Source organism: Salvelinus sp. IW2-2015, linkage group LG4q.1:29 (assembly GCF_002910315.2).
Source record: "Salvelinus sp. IW2-2015 linkage group LG4q.1:29, ASM291031v2, whole genome shotgun sequence".
In the NCBI taxonomy this organism is placed as follows: domain Eukaryota; kingdom Metazoa; phylum Chordata; class Actinopteri; order Salmoniformes; family Salmonidae; genus Salvelinus; species Salvelinus sp. IW2-2015.
In genome coordinates, this window is record NC_036842.1 from 11,771,764 (window position 1) to 11,793,147 (window position 21,384).

At 42.5% G+C, this 21,384-nt stretch overlaps 1 protein-coding gene across 2 annotated transcripts in view; it reads left to right on the forward strand.

The window, feature by feature from the left end:
• The first annotated feature begins 7,778 nt into the window (after positions 1 to 7,778).
• LOC111961445 (protein FAM222A) overlaps positions 7,779 to 21,384 on the forward strand; it is a 44,951-nt gene continuing 31,345 nt past the window's right edge. Inside the window, exon 1 of one of the 2 annotated variants that reach the window (XM_023983717.2) lies at positions 7,779 to 8,077. In XM_023983717.2, coding sequence (XP_023839485.1) covers positions 8,076 to 8,077 — 2 coding nt within the window. In that variant the 5' untranslated portion in view covers positions 7,779 to 8,075. The remainder of the gene's footprint in view (positions 8,078 to 21,384) is intronic. The other variant, XM_023983718.2, reaches the window with a different exon arrangement.

Here is a 21,384-nt window from a genome sequence, read left to right on the forward strand (position 1 = left end):
TCGGGTAGCCTTGCAGCTTCCCATAAATAAGTTGGGTGAATTTTGGCCCATTCTCCTGACAGAGCTGGTGTAACTGAGTCAGGTTTGTAGGCCTCCTTGCTCGCACACGCTTTTTCAGTTCTGCCCACAACTTGTCTATGGATTTGAGGTCAGGTCTTTGTGATGACCACTCCAATACCTTGACTTTGTTGTCCTTAAGCCATTTTCCACAACTTTGTAAGTATGCTTGGGGTCATTGTCCATTTGGAAGACCCATTTGCGACCAAGCTTTAACTTCCTGACTGATGTCTTGAGATGTTGCTCTCAATATATCCACATCATTTTCCATCCTCATATGGCATCTATTTTGTGAAGTGCACCAGTCCTCCTGCAGCAAAGCACCCCCACAACATGATGCTGCCACCCCATGCCACCCGTGCCAACGCGTCTCCTTCCTGAGCGGTATGACGGCTGCGTGGTCCATGGTGTTTATACTTGCGTACAATTGTTTGTACAGATGAACGTTGTAACGTCTGGAGAGTGATGGGTGTGGAGTCAGACGCAGAGAGCAGAAGGTTGACGGGAAAACGCTTTAAGTCCTTCCTAAAGTAACCAGTTACAAACATGGTGAAGCCAAACACAGGTGCAACAAACCCAAAACCATAGTTACTAAAATAACGGACAGCGAAAACCCAAAAGACACAAACACCACATACGTCAAATAACACAAGCCCGCACAAACACCAGCGGGCTAAAACAACATTAAATAACACCCATCCCAAAACCCCAACAAGGAACAGGTGAAAACATTAGACAAAAACAAACGAAAGGAAAAAGGGATCGGTGCAGCTAGTAGACCGGCGACGACGACCGCCGAGCGCCACCCGAACAGGAAGGGGAGCCACCTTCGGTGGTATTCGTGACAGTACCCCCCCCCCCCCCTGACGCGCGGCTCCTGCAGTGCCCGACACCGGCCTCGGGGACGACCCGGGGGGCGAGGCGCAGGGCGATCCGGATGGAGGCGATGAAACTCCCTTAGCATAGTGGGATCCAATGTATCCCCACCGGGACCAGCACCTCTCCTCCGACCCGTACCCCTCCAGTCCACGAGGTACTGCAGGCCCCTCACCCGGCGTCTCGAGTCCAGAATGGCCCGTATGTGTACGCCGGGGACCCCTCGATGTCCAGAGGGGGCGGGGGACCTCAGCGCTTCTTCTTCTGCGTCCACTCGCAGAAACCTACCCACCTCCTGGTTCACTCTTTCCACCTGCCCATTACTCTCCGGGTGATACCCCGAGGTCAGGCTGACCGAGACCCCCAGACGCTCCATAAACGCCTTCCATACTCGTGACGTAAACTGGGGACCCCGATCAGAAACGATATCCTTGGGCACCCTGTAGTGCCAGAAGACATGGGTGAACAGTCCCTCCACAGTCTGTAGGGCCGTAGGGAGACCGGGCAAAGGGATAAGACGGCAGGACTTCGAGAACCGATCCACAACGACCAGGATCGTTGTATTTCCCTGAGACAGGGGAAGATCCGTAAGAAAATCCACCGATAGATGGGACCACGACCGTTGTGGAACGGGGAGGGGTTGTAATTTCCCCCGTGGCAAGTGCCTAGGAGCCTTACTCTGGGCGCACACCGAACAGGAGGAGACATAGAAGTGCACATCTCTCAACAAGGTAGGCCACCAGTACTTCCCTCTAAGACCTCGCACCGTCCTCGAAATACCCGGGTGACCTGACGAGGGTAGACTATGAGCCCACCGAATCAATTGATCACGAACAGCGAGCGGCACGTACCTAMGACCCTCCGGGCACTGTGGAGGCGCAGGTTCCTCCCTTAGTGCCCGCTCGATGTCCGCGTCCACCTCCCATACTACCGGTGCTACCAGCTTGGCAGACGGAATGATGGGAGTAGGATCGATGGACCGGTCATCAGTGTCATATAGGCGGGACAGCGCGTCGGCCTTAGTATTGAGGGAACCTGGTCGATACGAGATCGTAAAACGAAATCGGGTGAAGTACATGGCCCACCTTGCCTGACGAGGATTCAGTCTCCTAGCTGATCGGATATACTCCAGGTTACGGTGGTCAGTCCAGATGAGGAAAGGGTGCTTACCCCCCTCAAGCCAGTGTCTCCACACCTTCAGGCCCTTCACCATGGCCAACAGCTCCCTATCTCCCACATCATAATTCCGCTGCGCTGGCCCGAGCTTCTTTGAAAAAAAAGAACAGGGGCGGAGCTTCGGTGGCGTACCCGAGCGCTGTGAGAGCACCGCTCCAACCCCAGCCTCGGATGCGTCCACCTCTACGATGAATGCCAAAGAAGGGTCCGGATGCGCCAACACTGGCGCRTCGGTGAACAGCGCCTTCAAACGACGGAAAGCTCCGTCCGCCTCTGCTGACCACTGCAAACGCACCGGCCCCCCCTTCAGCAGTGAGGTAATAGGAGCCGCTACCTGACCAAAGCCCCTGATAAACCTCCGGTAGTAATTGGCAAACCCTAAAAACCGCTGCACCTCCTTTACCGTGGTCGGAGTCGGCCAATTACGCACGGCCTTGACGTGGTCACCCTCCATTACCACCCCCGAGGTGGAAATGCGATAACCCAGGAAGGAAACGGCTCGTTTGGAAAACTCACATTTCTCCGCCTTCACGTACAAGTCATGCTCCAGCAATCGCCCAAGAACCTTGCGTACCAGAGACACATGCGCGGCACGTGTAGTGGAGTAAATCATGATGTCGCCAATATACACCACTACACCCTGTCCGTGCAGGTCTCTGAGAATCTCATCAACAAAGGATTGAAAGATGGCTGGAGCATTCTTTAACCCGTACGGCATGACGAGGTACTCATAATGGCCAGATGTGGTACTAAACGCGGTTTTCCACTCATCTCCCTCCCGAATACGCACCAGATTATACGCGCTCCTGAGGTCCAGTTTCGTGAAGAATCGCGCCCCGTGAAATGATTCCACCGCCGTAGCGATGAGAGGTAGTGGATAACTGAAACCCACCGTGATGGAATTTAGACCTCGATAATCAATACACGGACGTAAACCACCATCGTTTTTCTTCACGAAAAAAAAACTTGAGGAGACGGGTGACATGGAGGGCCGAATGTACCCCTGTCCCAGGGCTTCCGTGACATATGTCTCCATAGCCAACGNTGAGGAGACGGGTGACATGGAGGGCCGAATGTACCCCTGTCCCAGGGCTTCCGTGACATATGTCTCCATAGCCAACGTCTCCTCCTGGGACAAAGGATACACGTGACTCCTGGGGAGTGCAGCGTTTACCTGGAGGTTTATCACGCAATCCCCCTGTCGATGAGGTGGTAATAGGGTCGCCTTCTTTTTACTGAAGGCGATAGCCAAATCGGCATACTCAGCAGGAATGCGCACGGTGGAAACCTGGTCTGGACTCTCCACCGTTGTCGCACCGATGGAAACTCCTAAACACCTGCCTGAACACTCATCAGACCACCCTTGGAGAGCTCCCTGTTTCCACAAAATCCTMGGATTGTGAATAGCCAGCCAGGGAATCCCCAGCACCACCGGAAACGCAGGTGAATCGATAAGGAACAGACTAATCCGCTCCTTATGATTCCAGGAAGGGGAGCCACCTTCGGTGGTATTCGTGACAAACGTGGTACCTTCAGATGTTTGGAAATTGCTCCCAAGGATGAACCAGACTTGTCGAGGTCTACAATTCTGAAGTTTTGGCTGATTTCTTTTGATTTTCACATGATGTCAAGAGGCACTGCGTTTGAAGGTAGGACTTGACATACATCCACAGGTACACTTCCAATTGACTCAAATGATGTCAATTCGCCTATCAGAAGCTTCTAAAGCTATGACATAATTTTCTGGAATTTTCCAAGCTGTTTAAAGGCACAGTCAACTTCGTGTATTTAAACTTCTGACCCACTGGAATTGTTATACAGTGAATTATAAGTGAAATAATCTGTCTGTAAACAATTGTTGAAAAAATGACTTGTGTCATGCACAAAGTAGATGTCCTAACCGACTTTCCAAAACTATAATTTGTTAACAAGAAATTTGTGGAGTGGTTGAAAAACTCCACAACTCCAACCTAAGTGTATGTAAACTTCCGACTTCAACTGTATATATTAAAATATGAATATCATTCAGTGGATACCTAAGCCTATAGGCCTTTCTTTGCATTGCAGTGYCCTGATACATTTAGTGCTCAAATCTCTGACAGCTGAACCATGAGGTGGACAATKMTTGTTTTAGGAAAGTAGCCTAAAACCCCCMAAAATAAATTGATTATAAAATGTGTATGTGCTACTCATCGAAATACAAGGAATAGTGTTTTTGTAATTTGTTATAGGCTGTTTTTAAGGACACATAAATGTGGCTCATTTGGTTAACATCCCTCATTTATTGATGGAGCTGACTGTGCCATTTTGGATCTGAATTCATATGGATGTCCATTAAATTACATTTTTCCCGGTCATGTTGACCTGCGCAAAGTTTTCCTAAAGGAAATTCTGAAATGGCTTATTGTTTTTATGAAGATTTTAGAATCTTCAAATGAAAATCTGTTGCCAATTGGATGGAAATCTAGCTATAGACACCCTAAAGACTCTGGCAGGTGGGCTAGYCCAGTTTCAYTGATAAYGCCTGCACATCAYGGTTCACCAGCAGCCCCAAACRTCTAAAGAMYAAGTTACCAGCCAAACAAGCTTGTAAGAATTGTACAAGGTTGAAMWTTTTTTTGTCTCTATCTCTGTAATATGTCTGTATCTATGTCATGTGTCTGTATCTATGTCATGTGTCTGTATCTATGTCATGTGTCTGTATCTTCTGTAATGTGTCTGTATCTGTAATGTGTCTGTATCTATGTAATGTGTCTGTATTCTCTGTAATGTGTGTCTGTATCTCTGTAATGTGTCTGTATCTCTGTAATGTGTCTGTATCTATGTAATGTGTCTGTATCTCTGTAATGTGTACTGTATTTGTCTGTATCTATGTAATGTGTCTGTATCTCTGTAATGTGTCTCGTATCTCTGTAATGCGTCTCTATCTCTGTAATGTTGTCTGTATCTCTTGTAATGTGTCTCTATCTCTGTAATGTGTCTGTATCTCTGTAATGTGTCTGTATCTCTGTAATGTGTCTGTATCTATGTATGTGTCTATATCTCTTGTAATGTGTCTGTATCTCTGTAATGTGTCTCTATCTCTGTAATGTGTCTCTATATGTATCTCTATCTCTGTAATGTGTCTGTATCTCTCGTAATGTGTCTGTATCTCTGTAATGTGTCTGTATCTATGTAATGTCTGTTTATCTCTGTAATGTGTCTGTATCTTGTAATGTGTCTTATATCCTGTAATGTGTCTGTATCTCTATTGTGTCTTATATCTATGTAATGTGTCTCTATCTCTGTAATTGTGTCTGTATCTATGTAATGTGTCTGTATCTTCTGTAATGTGTCTGTATCTCTGTATATGTCTCTATCTCTGTAATGTGTCTCTATCTCTGTAATGTGCTCTGTTATGTATCTCTGTAATGTGTCTCTATCTCTGTAATTGTGTCTGTATCTTCTGTAATGTATCTCTGTAATGTGGCTGTTATCTTTTGTAATGTGTCTGTATCTTATGTAATATGTCTGTATCTCTGTAATGTGTCACTGTATCTATGTAATGTTGTCTGTATCTTATGTAATGTGTCTCTATCTCTTTGTAATGTGTCTCTGTAATGTATCTCTGTAATGTGTCTCTATCTCTGTAATGTGTCTGTATCTTTGTAATGTATCTCTGTAATGTGTCTGTATCTTTGTATGTGTTCGTATCTATGTAATATGTCTGTATCTCTGTAATGTATCTGTGTCTATGTATATGTCTGTATCTCTGTAATGTGTCTGTAATCTCTGTAATGTGTTCATCTCTGTAATGTGTCTGTATCTATGTAATGTTTCTCTGTAATGAAGTCTATCTCTGTAATGTGTCTGTAATCTCTGTAATGTTGTCTGTATCTCTGTAATGTGTCTGTATCTCTGTAATGTATCTCTGTGTAATGTGTCTATATCTCTGTAATGTGTCTGTATTTCTGTAATGTAGTCTCTATCTCTGTAATGTGTCTGTATCTATTAATGTGTCTGTATCTCTGTTAATGTTGTCTGTTCCTCTCTTAATGTGTCTGTATCTCTGTAATGTGTCTCTATCTCTGTAATGTGTCTGTATCTCTGTAATGTGTCTGTATCTATGTAATATGTCTGTATCTCTGTAATGTGTCTGTATCTCTGTAATGTATGTAATGTAATGTATGTAATGTAACCCTGTGGCAGTCTCAATGGAGGTGCCACAGGGTTTAATTCTCGGGCCATCTCTTTTCTCTGTATACATCAATGATGTCGCTCTTGCTGCTGGTGATTCTCKGATCCACCTCTACGCAGACGATACCATTTTCTATATAATTATTATTWAAAAAAATAAAATCAATCAATCAATCCAAACTGTGCAGAAGCCAATTAATGAATGGAAAGAGWCATCTGTTACCAAACACCAAAAAGTTTAATGACCTTCGGAGATTGTCAAGCCAAGCCTTCTATACTGGGTAAGCCTACAAGGTAGGAAGGATGTATTTTCTCTTTGTCAAGATTGACATAGTCTATTTATTGTGGTGTTAAACACAAACCATGATATTGAAGTGCCCAAAGTCGGWATGTTTTTAAAATTGGTTGTGGGGTATATTGGCACAGAAACCTGTTGGTGGAAAAATAGAATTATAAATGGCATCAARATGTTGAAAATCTGATTTCCCCCCTGGCTGATCATTGTCTGCAACCGGTTCTGATTGTAGTGTAATGAAACAGGCAGGGAGAGGGAGCTCGTCTGTGGTGGTTGGCGAACCCTTAACTTTCTGTCCGTAGCCCTGCGTGGCATCGACTGTGACACAGAAGCATGCTGAAATAACAAAGTYGATTTATAAACACAGCTATTGTTATTTGTGKTTGTGAACATTATTTTGAGTTAATTTGATGAGGGGGGAGGGTGTTCCATTTATTTTACAGTACAAGGGGAGGGTCATGTAAAAATATTTTTTACTTTGTGGAGGGGGGCACACTTAATTTTTTATGACACCTTGAGTTGGACCAGCCCCTCCCCCCAGTACATTTTGATCTGTCCCTGAGATGTAAAATTGCCCCACTAAGATCTCTTTGGCAAAAACTTTAAAATTAATGACAGATTTCTTGAGTTATCTTAGATTAATTTTGACTATTTTGAGGAAGTGTATACTGGCAACAGGATCTCAAAATGGACAAACAGTACTAATGTAACTTTAAAAAAAATGTTTTAGCTAAGGTCTTTTAACGAAGTATGCAAGCACACTCGTTCGGTTTGGCTAGCTAAATCTAGGCGCCAGCTGAACTGAAGCATGCTGATGCCTTAAGGCCAGCTGGAAAGCCTTTTAGAAGAGGCTTAATTTTTGTGGTAGCCTAATTGATGACACTCAAAACGTCTTATTTCAGAAACCATGTATCTATTGGTGTAGGTTACATTTGTGTTCGATCATGTGCTAATCGAACAACTATGAGTAAATTAAACATATTTTAATCTCCTTTGTTGTAGAGTGAGACCCTGACAGAAGCCATGCAATACCCCTTTAAGTTTTTCCGCGAAATAACAACGTGCTCACCTAGACGCTTGCGGCGTCACCGTGGTTACCGCCTTCTGTTTCAAACGATTGGTTGAGCCGTGGGAATATTCAAATTTACTCTTAATTGATTGGTCGGATGCCCGGTTTGTGCAGTCGGGAGAATTCATTCCTTGCACTTCGACATCTTTCATTTCGGTCGGCTTTGGGGAGAGAAGAGGACATGGGAGACAATTTGAACAGAATATAGCTACAAACTAATTTATTTTCAATATCAACCCATTTGGCATTTCGAACATACTTTTTAAAAGTGGTTCTCATGGATATTTTCAGACCGATAATTCCCAGTCTCATCGGACTTCAGCAACGTCTCGTTGGAAAAGGAAATACGCCTTCCGAACAGGGGAACAAGCATCCAGCAGTGGCGAGCCAAAGATAAACAAGCCTTATGATAACACTGAACACTGTATGTAAGAAATAGTTTTTATGTGCTATTCTAGTCTTCGTTGCATTACTTCATTTGACATAATCTCGCCAGGCTATCCATTCAGTTTAATGCATTGTTTGCGGTCATCAGCAGGTGCATTCATTTGACGAGGCTATGGTTAAGATTTGTAGACCTTAAGAATGRTGGGAATGGGAGGGAAATCAATCTCCTTTTATGAAACGTGGTGCATTTATATTGCCTAGATTGTTCCACTTGGATCAAATAAAGGTGAATTAATCCAGCTAATCCATCAATGTCTTGTGCGCAATGAGACTAGTAGCCCACTAATATGCGTATGGTCCCAGACCCAGTCTAGACTTGTTCATTATTTGTCCTGTAGTCTAGAATGACTTTCCTTTAGATTAACTGTTTTATGGAAACAGTCTGCCCTTGAATGCGGCATCTATTGGACCTGGTTCGAGAGACTGTGGGACAGATTTGAGTAATACTAGAATATTAAATATATTGGACTGGGACACAGGGTGGAAGGCTACTTTCATGTTTTTGATTGTCCGCTCCGTTTTAAGGCATATCCAGATACCTAACTGCTAAGTTTATTCTTTAAATGTATGTTGAGTATTAGACTAGCGTTTTTCAGTTCCCCTTTGTGCGCATTTGGAACTAGTCATAGCTGCGGAGGGTACTGCTCCACCCCCTAAAAAAGTATTAAAAAAAATATTTTTTTATACGTTTTTGTTTTTACTAGTATTAGCAGACTAGTTGTTGCCTGTCCCCTTTTCTGCAATTGTCATTCTAATGGCATCCAGAAAGAAAAAAACCCTGTCCTCAAACATTTACATCAAAAGGTGCAAAGTAATGGACAAAGACACAAAACATCCACATCAAATTCAATATTTTTCTTGATCAAATAACATGTAAAACTACAATGTTTTGTCCAGTATTAATTTACCGTCTTTACAAACCACAATGTAAATGTACATTACTGTATTGTACATAGGCTGGTCATCTAGGTTTGTACCCGTAGACTTTCCATCACCATGAAGAAAAACAATGTGCAATACAGTAATTGAGTACTCATGTGGCTCAGTTGGTAGAGCATGGCGCTTGCAATGATAGGGTTGTGGGTTTGATTCCTGCGGGGACCAGTATGAAAATGTATGCACTCACTACTGTAAATTGCTCTGGATAAGAGCATCTACTAAAATGGAAAAGGAATGAATAAGGCATTTCAGTTTTCACAGAACTAAGTTGCAAAGTATTTCAAGAAACTGGAAAACATATATCAAGTAATTGTTTTTATAWTGTATTATCAGTAACTTTTTTGTACAGATAATTATCATACTTTTCCAAAAAAGTGGTCCACTGGGCCTTTTACTAGTCCTGTATTAGCGGACCGATATAGAGGTCTTCAGCATGGCACCCCCAAACTACTTCTCTTCCATATGGAACCAGTCACTGAYTGAAAGCTACAAACGGGTCTAGTCTGGCATGAAGTTCCACTCTGTCTCTGAGGCGAGCAGAATGTTTTTTTGGCGGATGTACAGCCTGCAATAAAGGAGGACTTATGTGTCAGAAACCCAGTGGTTACAGGAAATGCTTTGAAGTATATTATTGGCCCTTCAAAGCTGCATCCAAAGGCTATCTTCCACGTCTATTGGCAAAGCCGGAGGAGGAATCCTCACACCTCATTGCACCTAGAGGCAGGGCTGAAGGTTGGCCGCAGTAAAGGGCCATCGATAATAGGCCGAGGTGTGAAATTCTATCCTGCATGCTTTCCTGGCGGTGTCAGATCATTTATTGGGTAGAGAGCGGTCACATCTTCTTCCCATCTGAGGTTTAGCAATAAAAGAGAGACACAATGGCAAATTAACAACTTACTCTACTATCTGACTTTTCTGGCAATGACAAAACTAAAACATTTTTTATTGAAGACATCTTTAAAAGCACATTTTAACCAGACTAWGTCTGAAATGCAAAGTTTTCAGTTTATGTTCTCAGTGTAGTCTTTTGAAGCCCATCAGGCCATATGTATGATGGACAGTACTTGACTTGGACTGAAATAGGTGCCGGTACTCATTTTGTTTATATCTAGGTGCAGGAGCTCCACACTACTTTTGAGCTCATATTCTATAAGAGGAGCAGTAGAACATTTGAGGTGCCGGTACTCCGCTCCAGTGAGCTCCTGCCCAAGTCAAGCACTGATGATGAATAGTCCTGAGAACTCATTCCATCCGTCTCCATGTCTCTTGCCTCAGTACCTGAAAGGCCTCTGTCTGTATAAATGTTATACCCTAAAGCATCTGAAACAAAATTAGGGAGGACCTGCTCTCACTCCTGCCCACTCACATAATTTAGCATCATTATGGGATTGCCTCTGAATATATTTAAATCATGAAATAAACATTATGGCCTTTTGAGTAGAGCGAATGTAATTAAACTAAATGAAAAATGCTCYGACTTACCCTCCCCCACATCCCCACTAAGGAAATTGCTTTATTCACACATCTTGAGTTGACATTCAATCTGTTTGACTKGGCTCTACTTTAATAATTCTGTCAAGTCTGCAGTTTGAATAGCAGTGGCGAAAAACTGTTACTTTCAGCTGCCACTCTGTGTGTAGTGCTGTATGTTTAATATATGACTGAGCATAAAGTCAATGTAATTACTCTGAAATTGCTTTGGCTTTGCCTGTAATGTCTGTATTGGTTTTGACAGACAACATCCTTCATTTTGGGGAACATTTGGGTTGGAGGATGGAAAGTGTCCTTGTGTTTATTATACTGGAGTGATATAACCCAGGCCTAGTGGGGGTGTCAGACATTTTACTGAGTAGCCTAGTAGCAAAACTGATATATCGGCATACTCTGCTCTAATTAACATTCTAGATATTGGCTTGGCTTGTGCTTTTTCTTGATCTGAGAAACAGTTAAAACGCTTAGCTTTTTATGGCTTGGCCAGCCTGTAGTCTGTGTATCAGAGGCTAGCGGGTAGAATTACAAACAGTCATGTGCACTTCTCCCTGGGGTTTTCTACAGATCACCTCACACCCATCAGCATTTTATCTCCGGATCCATGATGGGGATTTTGTCATCTGCTGGCTTGTTTCTCTCTGCTCTCCATGCAGGTCACCATAGGAGTAGCTCTTTTGAAGGTTCTGCGTTGGCCCCCCAGTCCACTCGTCTAGCCACTCAAGTTTTCAAGTTTTAATGTCACATGCACAAGTACAGTGAAATGCCTTTCTTGCAAACTCAAAACCCAACAATGCAGTAATCAATAACAATACAAAAAATAACACAAGGTAGAACAAAAAAACACAAGAAATAAGAACAAGATTAAGTAAGTAAGCATACTATATACAGGGTCAGTTTCAGTAGCATATTTACAATGTGCAGGGATACTGGATTGATAGTATGTTATGCCTCTGTTGCATGTTATGCTCTGCTAGGTTTCAAACCAATGAGGTGTGTGCATATTTAGCCTGGAGTTCTATGATTATCTTAGCTACTATCAATTCACCAAGAGATTTGGAAATGATTTTGGAGTGTGTAGGTGACATGCACATCCCAAATTTCTCCACCGGCTAACAAAAAAAAGAGTGATGATAAAAAAGACATGAAAATAATTCTGCACCACCACAGGTAGGGCTACATGAATATCACATTGTATTATGTATCCCGTAGTTACTCTGCAGGGGGCTATATTGCCTACTGTGTGCAGCAGGCCCACCCACTCTCATGTGCCGGTGAACTGTAAGATAGAATTGATAGGTTCAACCAGTCTTTCCCTTGATGCRGTCCTTTGCGCTTCATATCCAACACACAACTAGGCTATTAGKCCTAGTCATGGGGCAAAACAAAATGGCTATTATTACCAAGATGGTTTGTTGATGATAACCTAATAGTGGGAATTTGTGTTTCCTGCCCAGTGACTGTTTGCTCTTTTTTTTTTTTGTGAGATCGAGAGAGTCAGTGGAGGTAAAGTGACCTCAGAGAGTGCATGGACGGCCAATCACCATGCTCTGCTTAAAGGGATATTGTCAATGGCTTGGTTGCTAAGCTGTTTCTCCCATGCATCCATAGTAATCACCTTTTATCTCCTAACAATGTCATGTGTAATTATGAACTAGCTGCCATCTTTTGAAATCTGCCTAATTGGTCTTTTTAAAATTTTGATGGGATGAGGAGGCTAAGAGACAGGGGGTTAAGGGTGGGGGTTAGAGGATTGGATCTCTGGGGTCATTGGGGAGGGGGAGCTCTGGGGGCTGTCGTTGCTGTGTTTGCCATTTGAAACAGCCCGTTGTTTTGTGTACATTATGGTGCTCCGAAACCTCAAAGAATACACATACTGCCTGATTGCACGCAAAGCAATGTTATCTGCCCTTACTGGGAAGGCAGCAGGCAGAGGTCGTTTTGGATTAGTCTAGGGACTAAAGTCCTCTTTCTCCAAGAACAGTTTGGTTTTTCCATGCCGCCCTGCGAGGACCAGAGCTTATCATTAAGTGTGGAAAAGGAGTTCTCTCCAGTGTGAGTACCCTGCAGGGAGCATTTTGCTAATCTTTTCTCATGACTTCTCTGTTTTTATTAAAATGTTTAATGACTTGAAGGAATCAGTGACCCTTAACAGCATAATGAATGGCCTTGCCTGCACTGACAGGAGAGGGGAGGGCATGGTGGGTGGGTATGTAGGAGTTTGGCAGTGAGAGGCACTGTAGCCAAAGCTATACTGTAGGAACATTTTGACTTTGTAGACAACATCTCATCAGGCAGGCATAGCTGCCACTTTGTCTCTAGAGGGTGGGTGAAACAAACAGTTAGGATCTTGATGGGAAATTGATTATTAAACCCTAAGGACATACAAACACTAGTTAAAGGATTTGTTCTTGGCCAGTTTGAGAGCATAAACTCAAAGTACTTGTAAAGCCCAGTAACAATGATTGGTTGAGATGGTCTATGAGAATATTCATGAGAGGTCTAACTTGACTTTAGTCTGCCCTGTCTGTGGTATAGGCCAGTCCAGTCTAGTCTGGTTCTGTAGACTCTTCACCAACCATGCTAATCTGTAGAGAGAGTCAGAAGAACATCTGTCACTGTGTTTTGACTAGAAAAGCTTCCATCTCTCCCATGTGTGCTCTAACTGATTAAAGACAAAGACAGGCCTTTTGATTATTGCCTGGGTTCATCTTTTGCGGTTTCCACTCCCAGCAGGTGAGACTGGCAGTCAGTAGGCGGATCATAGACGCAAAGCATCTGTAGATCAAAACGGATAGTTATTGCTCTGACGTTGTGTGTATGTTTATACCTAGCTAGCTTTTGAACATTGCTCATTACAATAACTTGGGATTTTCTTTGTTTGTCAAAGCTTCTTCTGTCAGAAAGCTTGAGTACCTGCAGCATAATATGCATGTTTTTGTAAGGCATGGACCATTTCTCAAGTCGATTCATACTAAACAAACATCTGTTATGTCTGTAGTTGTTGGGCTGTGGTCTGATRGCTTAAGGTGTGTTTTGATTAGATCCAGGCATCTTGTCAGTGCCCTCAGTGAGCAGTCCTCTCTCTCTGCCCATTTGTCAGCCCACCCACACCCATTAAAACCTGTCAGAAACTGTTCAGGGTAAAAGAGCAGGCTTTATGGGAAGCACAAAGTCTAACATGTCATACAGAGGAACTGTATTTTGTCGTGAAAGCATTCATTCACAATTCAGTTCAAGGCCATCCAATGTGGTTGTCCACAATTAATACAAAAAATTTACAAATATATTGTGATGACATTTACATGCAGAGCACACAGCGGGCATATCGACGTAAATATTATTGTTGGTTATTAATAGAGGCAGACTAAATAATGATCTCTGATGCAGCCAATACAAAGTGTCAGTGGTGTGGGACGGGAAGCCCAGGAATGGGGCATTTGATTGGCAAACATCTGTATGGACAACAGACAGGAAGAGATCTGTCTGTGCACTCTGCCTCACTAACTGTGTGTTTATATATATATATATATTGACTTCTAGTGTGTGTGTGGTATATGTGTATATATATATATATATATATATATATATACCACACACACACTAGAAGTCAAGGTTGGCCAATGTTCCCCAGGGTTATCCAGTCGGTGTGTGGGATGAGGATAAGATAAGGCCCTGTTTACTTTTTATGCTCCCTCGGCTATTGCCAGGCTCCATGCCCAAAGCACGAGCAGTGATTTTACCTTGGCACCTGTGCAAGGACAGGGTTGAGGGAGCCCAAGGCTCTGTACCAAGGTTCCCTACTGTGAGATCCATTAATGATGCCCTGACAGAACTGAATGAGTTCATGGGATTTATGATTAGCCTACATGGGCTGTATGTTTAGGTTACCTACTCCCCCCAAGTTGACAATGTGTCTGGTAAAATATATATTTTTCTTTCATTCTAGTAGAGAATTTTATTTTTGGTTGGCGATTTAGTATTTTYTTTGTGGTTGTGCATGTACTTGGCCTAGGTCTAAAGAAATGTTTAACTGAATTTGAATACTCTACTGAGTCTAGGCTTCTCATCCCCTCCCGCTCTCAAAATGCATCTGCCAGAAGTCTCTCGAGGGATATTCATATCGACCCATTGTATTTATATTCCATACATTTTCGAGCAAGTGGATGCATTGTATAGAAATAACAATCCTCCAAACCCTGCTTAACTGTTGTAATACCTTTTTATAGAAGCTAATCTCAATGGAAATGAGGCTCATTGTTGTCGGCCTCAGGCCTTGTGCACGCTCATTGTGTGGAGCAGAGCTGTTCTGGGTTGTTTGGATGTCCTGCAGTTCAACCTTGTTTTCTTTTTTTGTTAAAARAAAATTGAGAATAAGAGGAAAAATCTCTCTCTCAAACCATGTTCTGATACCAATTATGGAAACTATTAGAGAATTTAAACAGGATGGCTCTTATCGGCTAATCCGGGAGTAATAGATTCCATTAAAAATGCATGAGGGGGTGCAGAGATGAAACCGGCAGCTGCAGTAGCAGTGCTGTCTGTCAGTCTGTTTTAGACTCAGACTAGACTGCTTGCCCTGTCTCCCTGGCTCCATCGCTTTGACAGGATCCTGTGTCCATTTAGAGGAGSCCTTTGAGAGTCAGTAGATAGCTTGCAGTCACACTTAAAGACTGTCAGTCTGGCATTGCAGGTCATTGATGGAAATGGTTGTTAATACTTTAGGGCTCACTTTTGGCATGAATTATTCACAAAACCTCCTGCATTTTCAGTGCTTTTAAAGCAGTCATTTTATAACCATTTTTACTGTCATCCCCAAACAGAACCTGTTGTTTTGCAGGTCTTTGTGACCATATCACTAATGGTGAGTCTTATCCAATGTTTTTACCAGTGTACTGTAACACCGTTGATGCAGGGTGCATACATTTCAGGTTGTAAAGAGCCTGTAGGTGGCTGACCGCTCTTTGCAAGGTTATAGCTCTGTTAYTCAGAGTGATGACGCTGTAAGGAGGCCACTCAGTGTAGAGACGTAAAAAAAAAAAAGTTAAATTAGGTCAACGTTACTGTATGAAGTTTGTGTTCCTCCTGTGTCTGTGTTTGCATTTGGACCTGTCAGGGATTTCACAGTGGTTAGGGAAGGAAGGACGTTAGCATAGCACTCTAATGAATCCAACTAGAGAGTGAAAAGGGCGCTCAGCCTAAACCTTTTTTCATGATMATCTAATTATTAACTGAGGATTCTAAGAACTGCAAAGACAAGCTGAGAGGATTGGGGGAGGAATGAGGTTGAGGGAGGGGGGTTAGTGTGTTTTTTTTTTTGTCTGTGTGTTTTAGTATTTATTGAAAGGAAGGGTCACAGGGCAATGTTACTCTGCTCCAGTCAAGGCCCTGGAGACCGTTCAGAGGAGAGAAGCTTCTGGAAGGTCAGGCAGATCACCGCCTTTTTATCTGTGTAATTTCCATGTAAAAGGACCCATGAGCACCAACGAAGTTCATAAGAGGATATCAAATTGGGTGTCAAATGAAGGCTGTCTATATTTTGAGGAAATGATACATACATTTTTCAACCATTTTCCATCTTAAAAATATGGCAATGGCTTTAATTTCTAGTCAAACAGATAGGAAAAGGGCTCTTAGAAAACATCTACCAGAAAAAGTCTTAAAAGATAGAAGGGTTGGCTGAAAACGTCACGAAAAATGATGTGCGCCCATCGATGGGGCGGAAGCTGTGTTTTGCTATGATTCTGAATGGTCAGATCGCTGGCAACAATGACAAGAAGCTGTGTTTTGCTATGATTCTGAATGGTGCAGAATTGCTTGGCTAAGCAATGACAAGACAGCTCTGTGTTTGTTGACTGCATTCGCCTAAGATCGGGTCAGACCGCTAGGCAAACCAATGGACAAGAAAGCTGGGTTTTCTATGATTCTGAATGGTCAGATCGCTGGCAACAATGACAAGAAGCTGTGTTTTGCTATGATTCTGAATGGTCAGATCGCTGGCAACAATGACAAGAAGCTGTGTTTTGTATGATTCTGAATGGTCAGATGCTGGCAACAATGACAAGAAGCTGTGTTTTGCTATGATTCTGAATGGTCAGATGCTGGCAACAATGACAAGAAGCTGTGTTTGTTATGATTCTGAATGGTCAGATGCTGGCAACAATGACAAGAAGCTGTGTTTTGCATGATTCTGAATGGTCCAGATCGCTGGCAACAATGACAAGAAGCTGTGTTTTGCTATGATTCTGAATGGTCAGATAGCTGGCAACAATGACAAGAAGCTGTTTTTGCTATGATTCTGATATGTCAGATAGCTGGCAACAATGACAAGAAGCTGTGTTTTGCTATGATCTGAATGGTCAGAAGCTGGCAACAATGACAAGAAGCTGTGTTTTGCTATGATTCTGAATGTCAGATAGCTGGCAACAATGACAAGAAGCTGTGTTTTGCTATGATTCTGAATGGTCAGATAGCTGGCAACAATGACAAGAAGCTGTGTTTTGCTAATTTCTGAATGGTCCGAGAGCTGGCAACAATGACAAAGAAGCTGTGTTTTGTCTATGATTCTGAAAGGGTTCAGATCGCTGGCAACAATGACAAGAAGCTGTGTTTTGCTATGATTCTGAATGGTCAGATCGCTGGCAACAATGACAAGAAGCTGCCATGTGGGGAATCATAGGTGGCTAATTTCAGCAAGTTTTTATYTYGTTCTTGATACCATGTCTTGTTTTAAGGTGTTTTGACTGATTTCATGTCGATGCTAATATGGCAAAAAAATTCGCTAGTTAACAACAGCAACGATGTATTTGATAGACAACAAGTGCTCTTTTTGCAAATGTATTTGGAGACTAAATATAATGTACATGTCGGCAACAATCTAAGCCAACCCTGTCTGTTTTGCCCCATAGTTGCGCACGTGTCGGTTTTGTTTCTAAACAACCAATCCATCTATTAGAAATACATCAAAACGCAATAATGTTGAAGCGACGAGCCCTGCCAACCAGGGTTTCTGTTAGGAAAATGTGACACCTGACAACGTGACAGGGAATATTTCAATTGACTGGCTATTTGAGACATTTTCCGGACCCATATGCATTGGGTTCATAACAAATTAGGGCGTCTACCCACGGTGCTCAGAATGACAGAAATCACATGTAGATTCTGGTAATGCATCTGAACAGAACATGCAACTCATGTAATGAAGCAGCCAATAAAACGTCATTTTCAAACATTTGCCAAAATGCAATTCGCGGGAAAACTAAGAAAAGAGGGGGGATCTAAAGATGCAACAACTAGGATAGGTTGTTAATATGACTAGGATTGGCTTCTGGACAATTAAATAAAGTTTACATGAAAACCAATAGAACAGGAGAGAAATGGCATAGCGGTGGGTCCAATAGTGGAGTAAATGGAAAAATACATTTGCCAAAATTATATAATTACTCCTCTTTATACAGAAATAAATAAAATACTTCAAAATACTTCACCAGAAGCATCGATTAGCCACAGAGGAATTGAGGATCATTAGCTTCTTTAAGAAATAGCTGTGGATTGTTTCAAATCACAAGCTCGTATGCGTATTTGGGAAGCCCGCAATTTGGGCAGCATGTGTGGCAATAGGCCTAGCTGATTATTGAGTTGCGGCTGTACGTGAAAAGCATCAAATATCTGTGACGATAATGTGTCGTGAGTATAATTTCAAATGTTGACAAGAAGAGGAGGGTGTGTGGTGACGATATAGGTGAGTCTCTCTCCAGAATGGCTCAGCTGTCTCCCGCCAATTCTTTCGCTTTCATTGTGTGAATTGTTTGCCCTTTTATTTAAAAAAATTAATTCCCCATAATATAAACTCAGCAAAAAAATAAACGTCCTCTCACTGTCAACAGCGTTTGTTTTCAGCAAACTTAACATTTGTAAATATTTGTATGAACATAACAAGATTCAACAACTGAGACAAACTGAACAAGTTCCACAGACATGTGACTAACAGAAATTGAATAATGTGTCTCTGAACAAAGGAGGGGGTGAAAAATTAACAGTCAATGCAGCTGGTGGCCACAGACACTAAGTACTGCATAGCATTTCCTACTCATGGACTGCACCAGATTTGCCAGTTCTTGCTGTGAGATGTTACCCCACTCTTCCACCAAGGCACCTGCAAGTTCCCAGACATTTCTGGGGGGAATGGCCCTGGCCCTCACCCTCGGATCCAACAGGTCCCAGACGTGCTCAATGTGATTTGGGCTCTTCGCTGGCCATGGCAGAACACTGACATTCCTGTCTTGCAGGAAATCACACACAGAACGAGCAGGATGGCTGGTGGCATTGTCATGCTGGAGGGTCATGTCAGGATGAGCCTGCAGGAAGGGTACCACATGAGGGAGGAGGATGTCTTCCCTGTAACGCACAGCGTTGAGATTGCCTGCAATGACAACAAGCGCAGTCCGATGATGCACACCGCCCCAGACCATGACGAACCCTCCACCTCCAAATCGATCCCGCTCCAGAGTACAGGCCTCGGTGTAACGCTCATTCCTTCGACGATAAACGCGAATCCGACCATTATCCCTGGTGAGACAAAACCGCGACTCGTCAGTGAAGAGCACTCTTTTTGTCAGTCCTGTCTGGTCCAGTGACGGTGGGTTTGTGCGCATAGACGACGTTGTTGCCGGTGATGTCTGGTCTGGACCTGCCTTACAACAGGCCTACAAGCCCTCAGTCCAGCCTCTCTCAGCCTATTCCGGACAGTCTGAGCACTGATGGAGGGAATATGCGTTCCTGGTGTAACTCGGGCAGTTGTTGTTGCCATCCTGTACCTGTCCCGCAGGTGTGAAGTTCGGATGTATCGATCCTGTGCAGGTGTTGTTACACGTGGTCTGCCACTGCGAGGAYGATCAGCTGTCCGTCCTGTCAACCTGTAGCGCTGTCTTTCGCGTCTCACAGTACGGACATTGCAATTTATTGCCTGGCCACATCTGCAGTCCTCATGCCTCCTTGCAGCATGCCTAAGGCACGTTCACGCAGATGAGCAGGGATCCTGGGCATCTTTCTTTTGGTGTTTTTCAGAGTCAGTAGAAAAGCCTCTTTAGTGTCCTAAGTTTTCATAATTGTGATCTTAATTGCCTACAGTCTGTAAACTGTTAGTGTCTTAACGACCGTTCCACAGGCGCATGTTCATTAATTGTTTATGGTTCATTGAACAAGCATGGGAAACAGTGTTTAAACCCTTTACATTGAAGATCTGTGATGTTATTTGGATTTTTACGAATTATCTTTGAAAGACAGGGTCCTGAAAAAGTTTCTTTTTTTGCTGAGTTTGTCACAAGTAGTAAATCTACTGTTAATCCCTGTCATTTGGTTGCATTCATTTCTGTTAATACATGTAATTACAGTCATTTACAATTGTCATTCTGAGTCAACGTTCTTTGCAGAGTTCACAACCTGCTGCACTTCTGCCATTTTTGGTTTATTTCATAACCATAATTTATGAGATTTTTCCATTTTTTTCATTGTCTTTTGTTTGGAGWACTCCATGTGAGCAGTGATCAATGAGCATGACTGGTTTCTCTGTCCTGTTAATGTTGAGGGAGCGCACKCGYCTGAGGACGCATAGAAGTACCTGTCCTGCTTGGAAATGTAGTAAAGTGTTTTTTTAACATCCATTGTAAATTATAATATATTAAAACAATASTTCCTCACAGTAAGCTATTTGAAAAAAATCTTTCTAGCAATCTCCCTCTTGATAATCACCAATCCTCGGTGTGAAAGAGCAATGGMAGTTATAGGCCAATGCAGATGTAGGCATATAGGCAATGAGTTCCATGCCCCCCTTTTTATCTAGCCACCAATGGATCACGGTGTATCAATGAGTGCATATGGCAGAGGCTGGTGATCTCACATTAGTTGACTTTTAACTTTTACATTTGATCGTTTTAATTCAATGATTTTGAGAAATGAAAACATTATTATTGAAATAACGGTTCCCAGAAAATGCGCATATGAAAATCATAACTGGCACGCAGAATGGTAGAAATGGTAGGATAAAGCTTCCCCAAACTTGAAACTCATGCGCTGCCTATGAAGTGTTTTTATAAATGAATTGCCTCCACATKTCCATGGTCATATTTTGCCAATAGTTTACATTAAAGCAAGGTAAGACATGCCTAATAATATKAAATAAAAAAATTCAAACAATTAAGTATGTTTCCAAAATGCATACTGCCTCCAGCTCACATTGTAAAGTGGCCTGATATAGACTGATAAGYATGACGGTCAAATGYATTTACATCAATCAATGAAAATAATTATTTTGCAATGGGATTTTTTTCTCCTGGTCATTTTGGCCAGGAACAGTTTCATTTATCAACTTTACATTTTTTGGCTGGTCCAAAAGCCGGCAATTGACGGCTAACGAAAACCCTGSTGCCAACTAATATCAGCACTTATATTTAGTTTTGGATCTTTTTTTTGCCTTTTGTAAGTTTTAAGAAGCATTGCCTTGTGCCTTGTAATTCCATGACCAAAAAAAATCCATGTATCTTTTAAGATATTTTCATATTTTCACATTTTTCTCCTTCATGAGGAGACAGGATAATGAATGTTCACAGAAGTAAGTAAAGGTAGACCTACCAATTACTTAGTCTTTTTACTGATCTCAATGTTTGTTTATGCATTATTAAGTGATTTAAAATGTGTAGTTCTGTTACCAAATCAGTAACATAATTACGGACAAAACAGTAATGGAATGAATACAATTGAATTGGCTACAATGGGGAAATCATAATATTCGCAGTTCAGTGGATCCCTCCATCATTCTTAATTGGAAGAACGTCTGGAACCAGCGCAAGACTCTTCCCTAGAG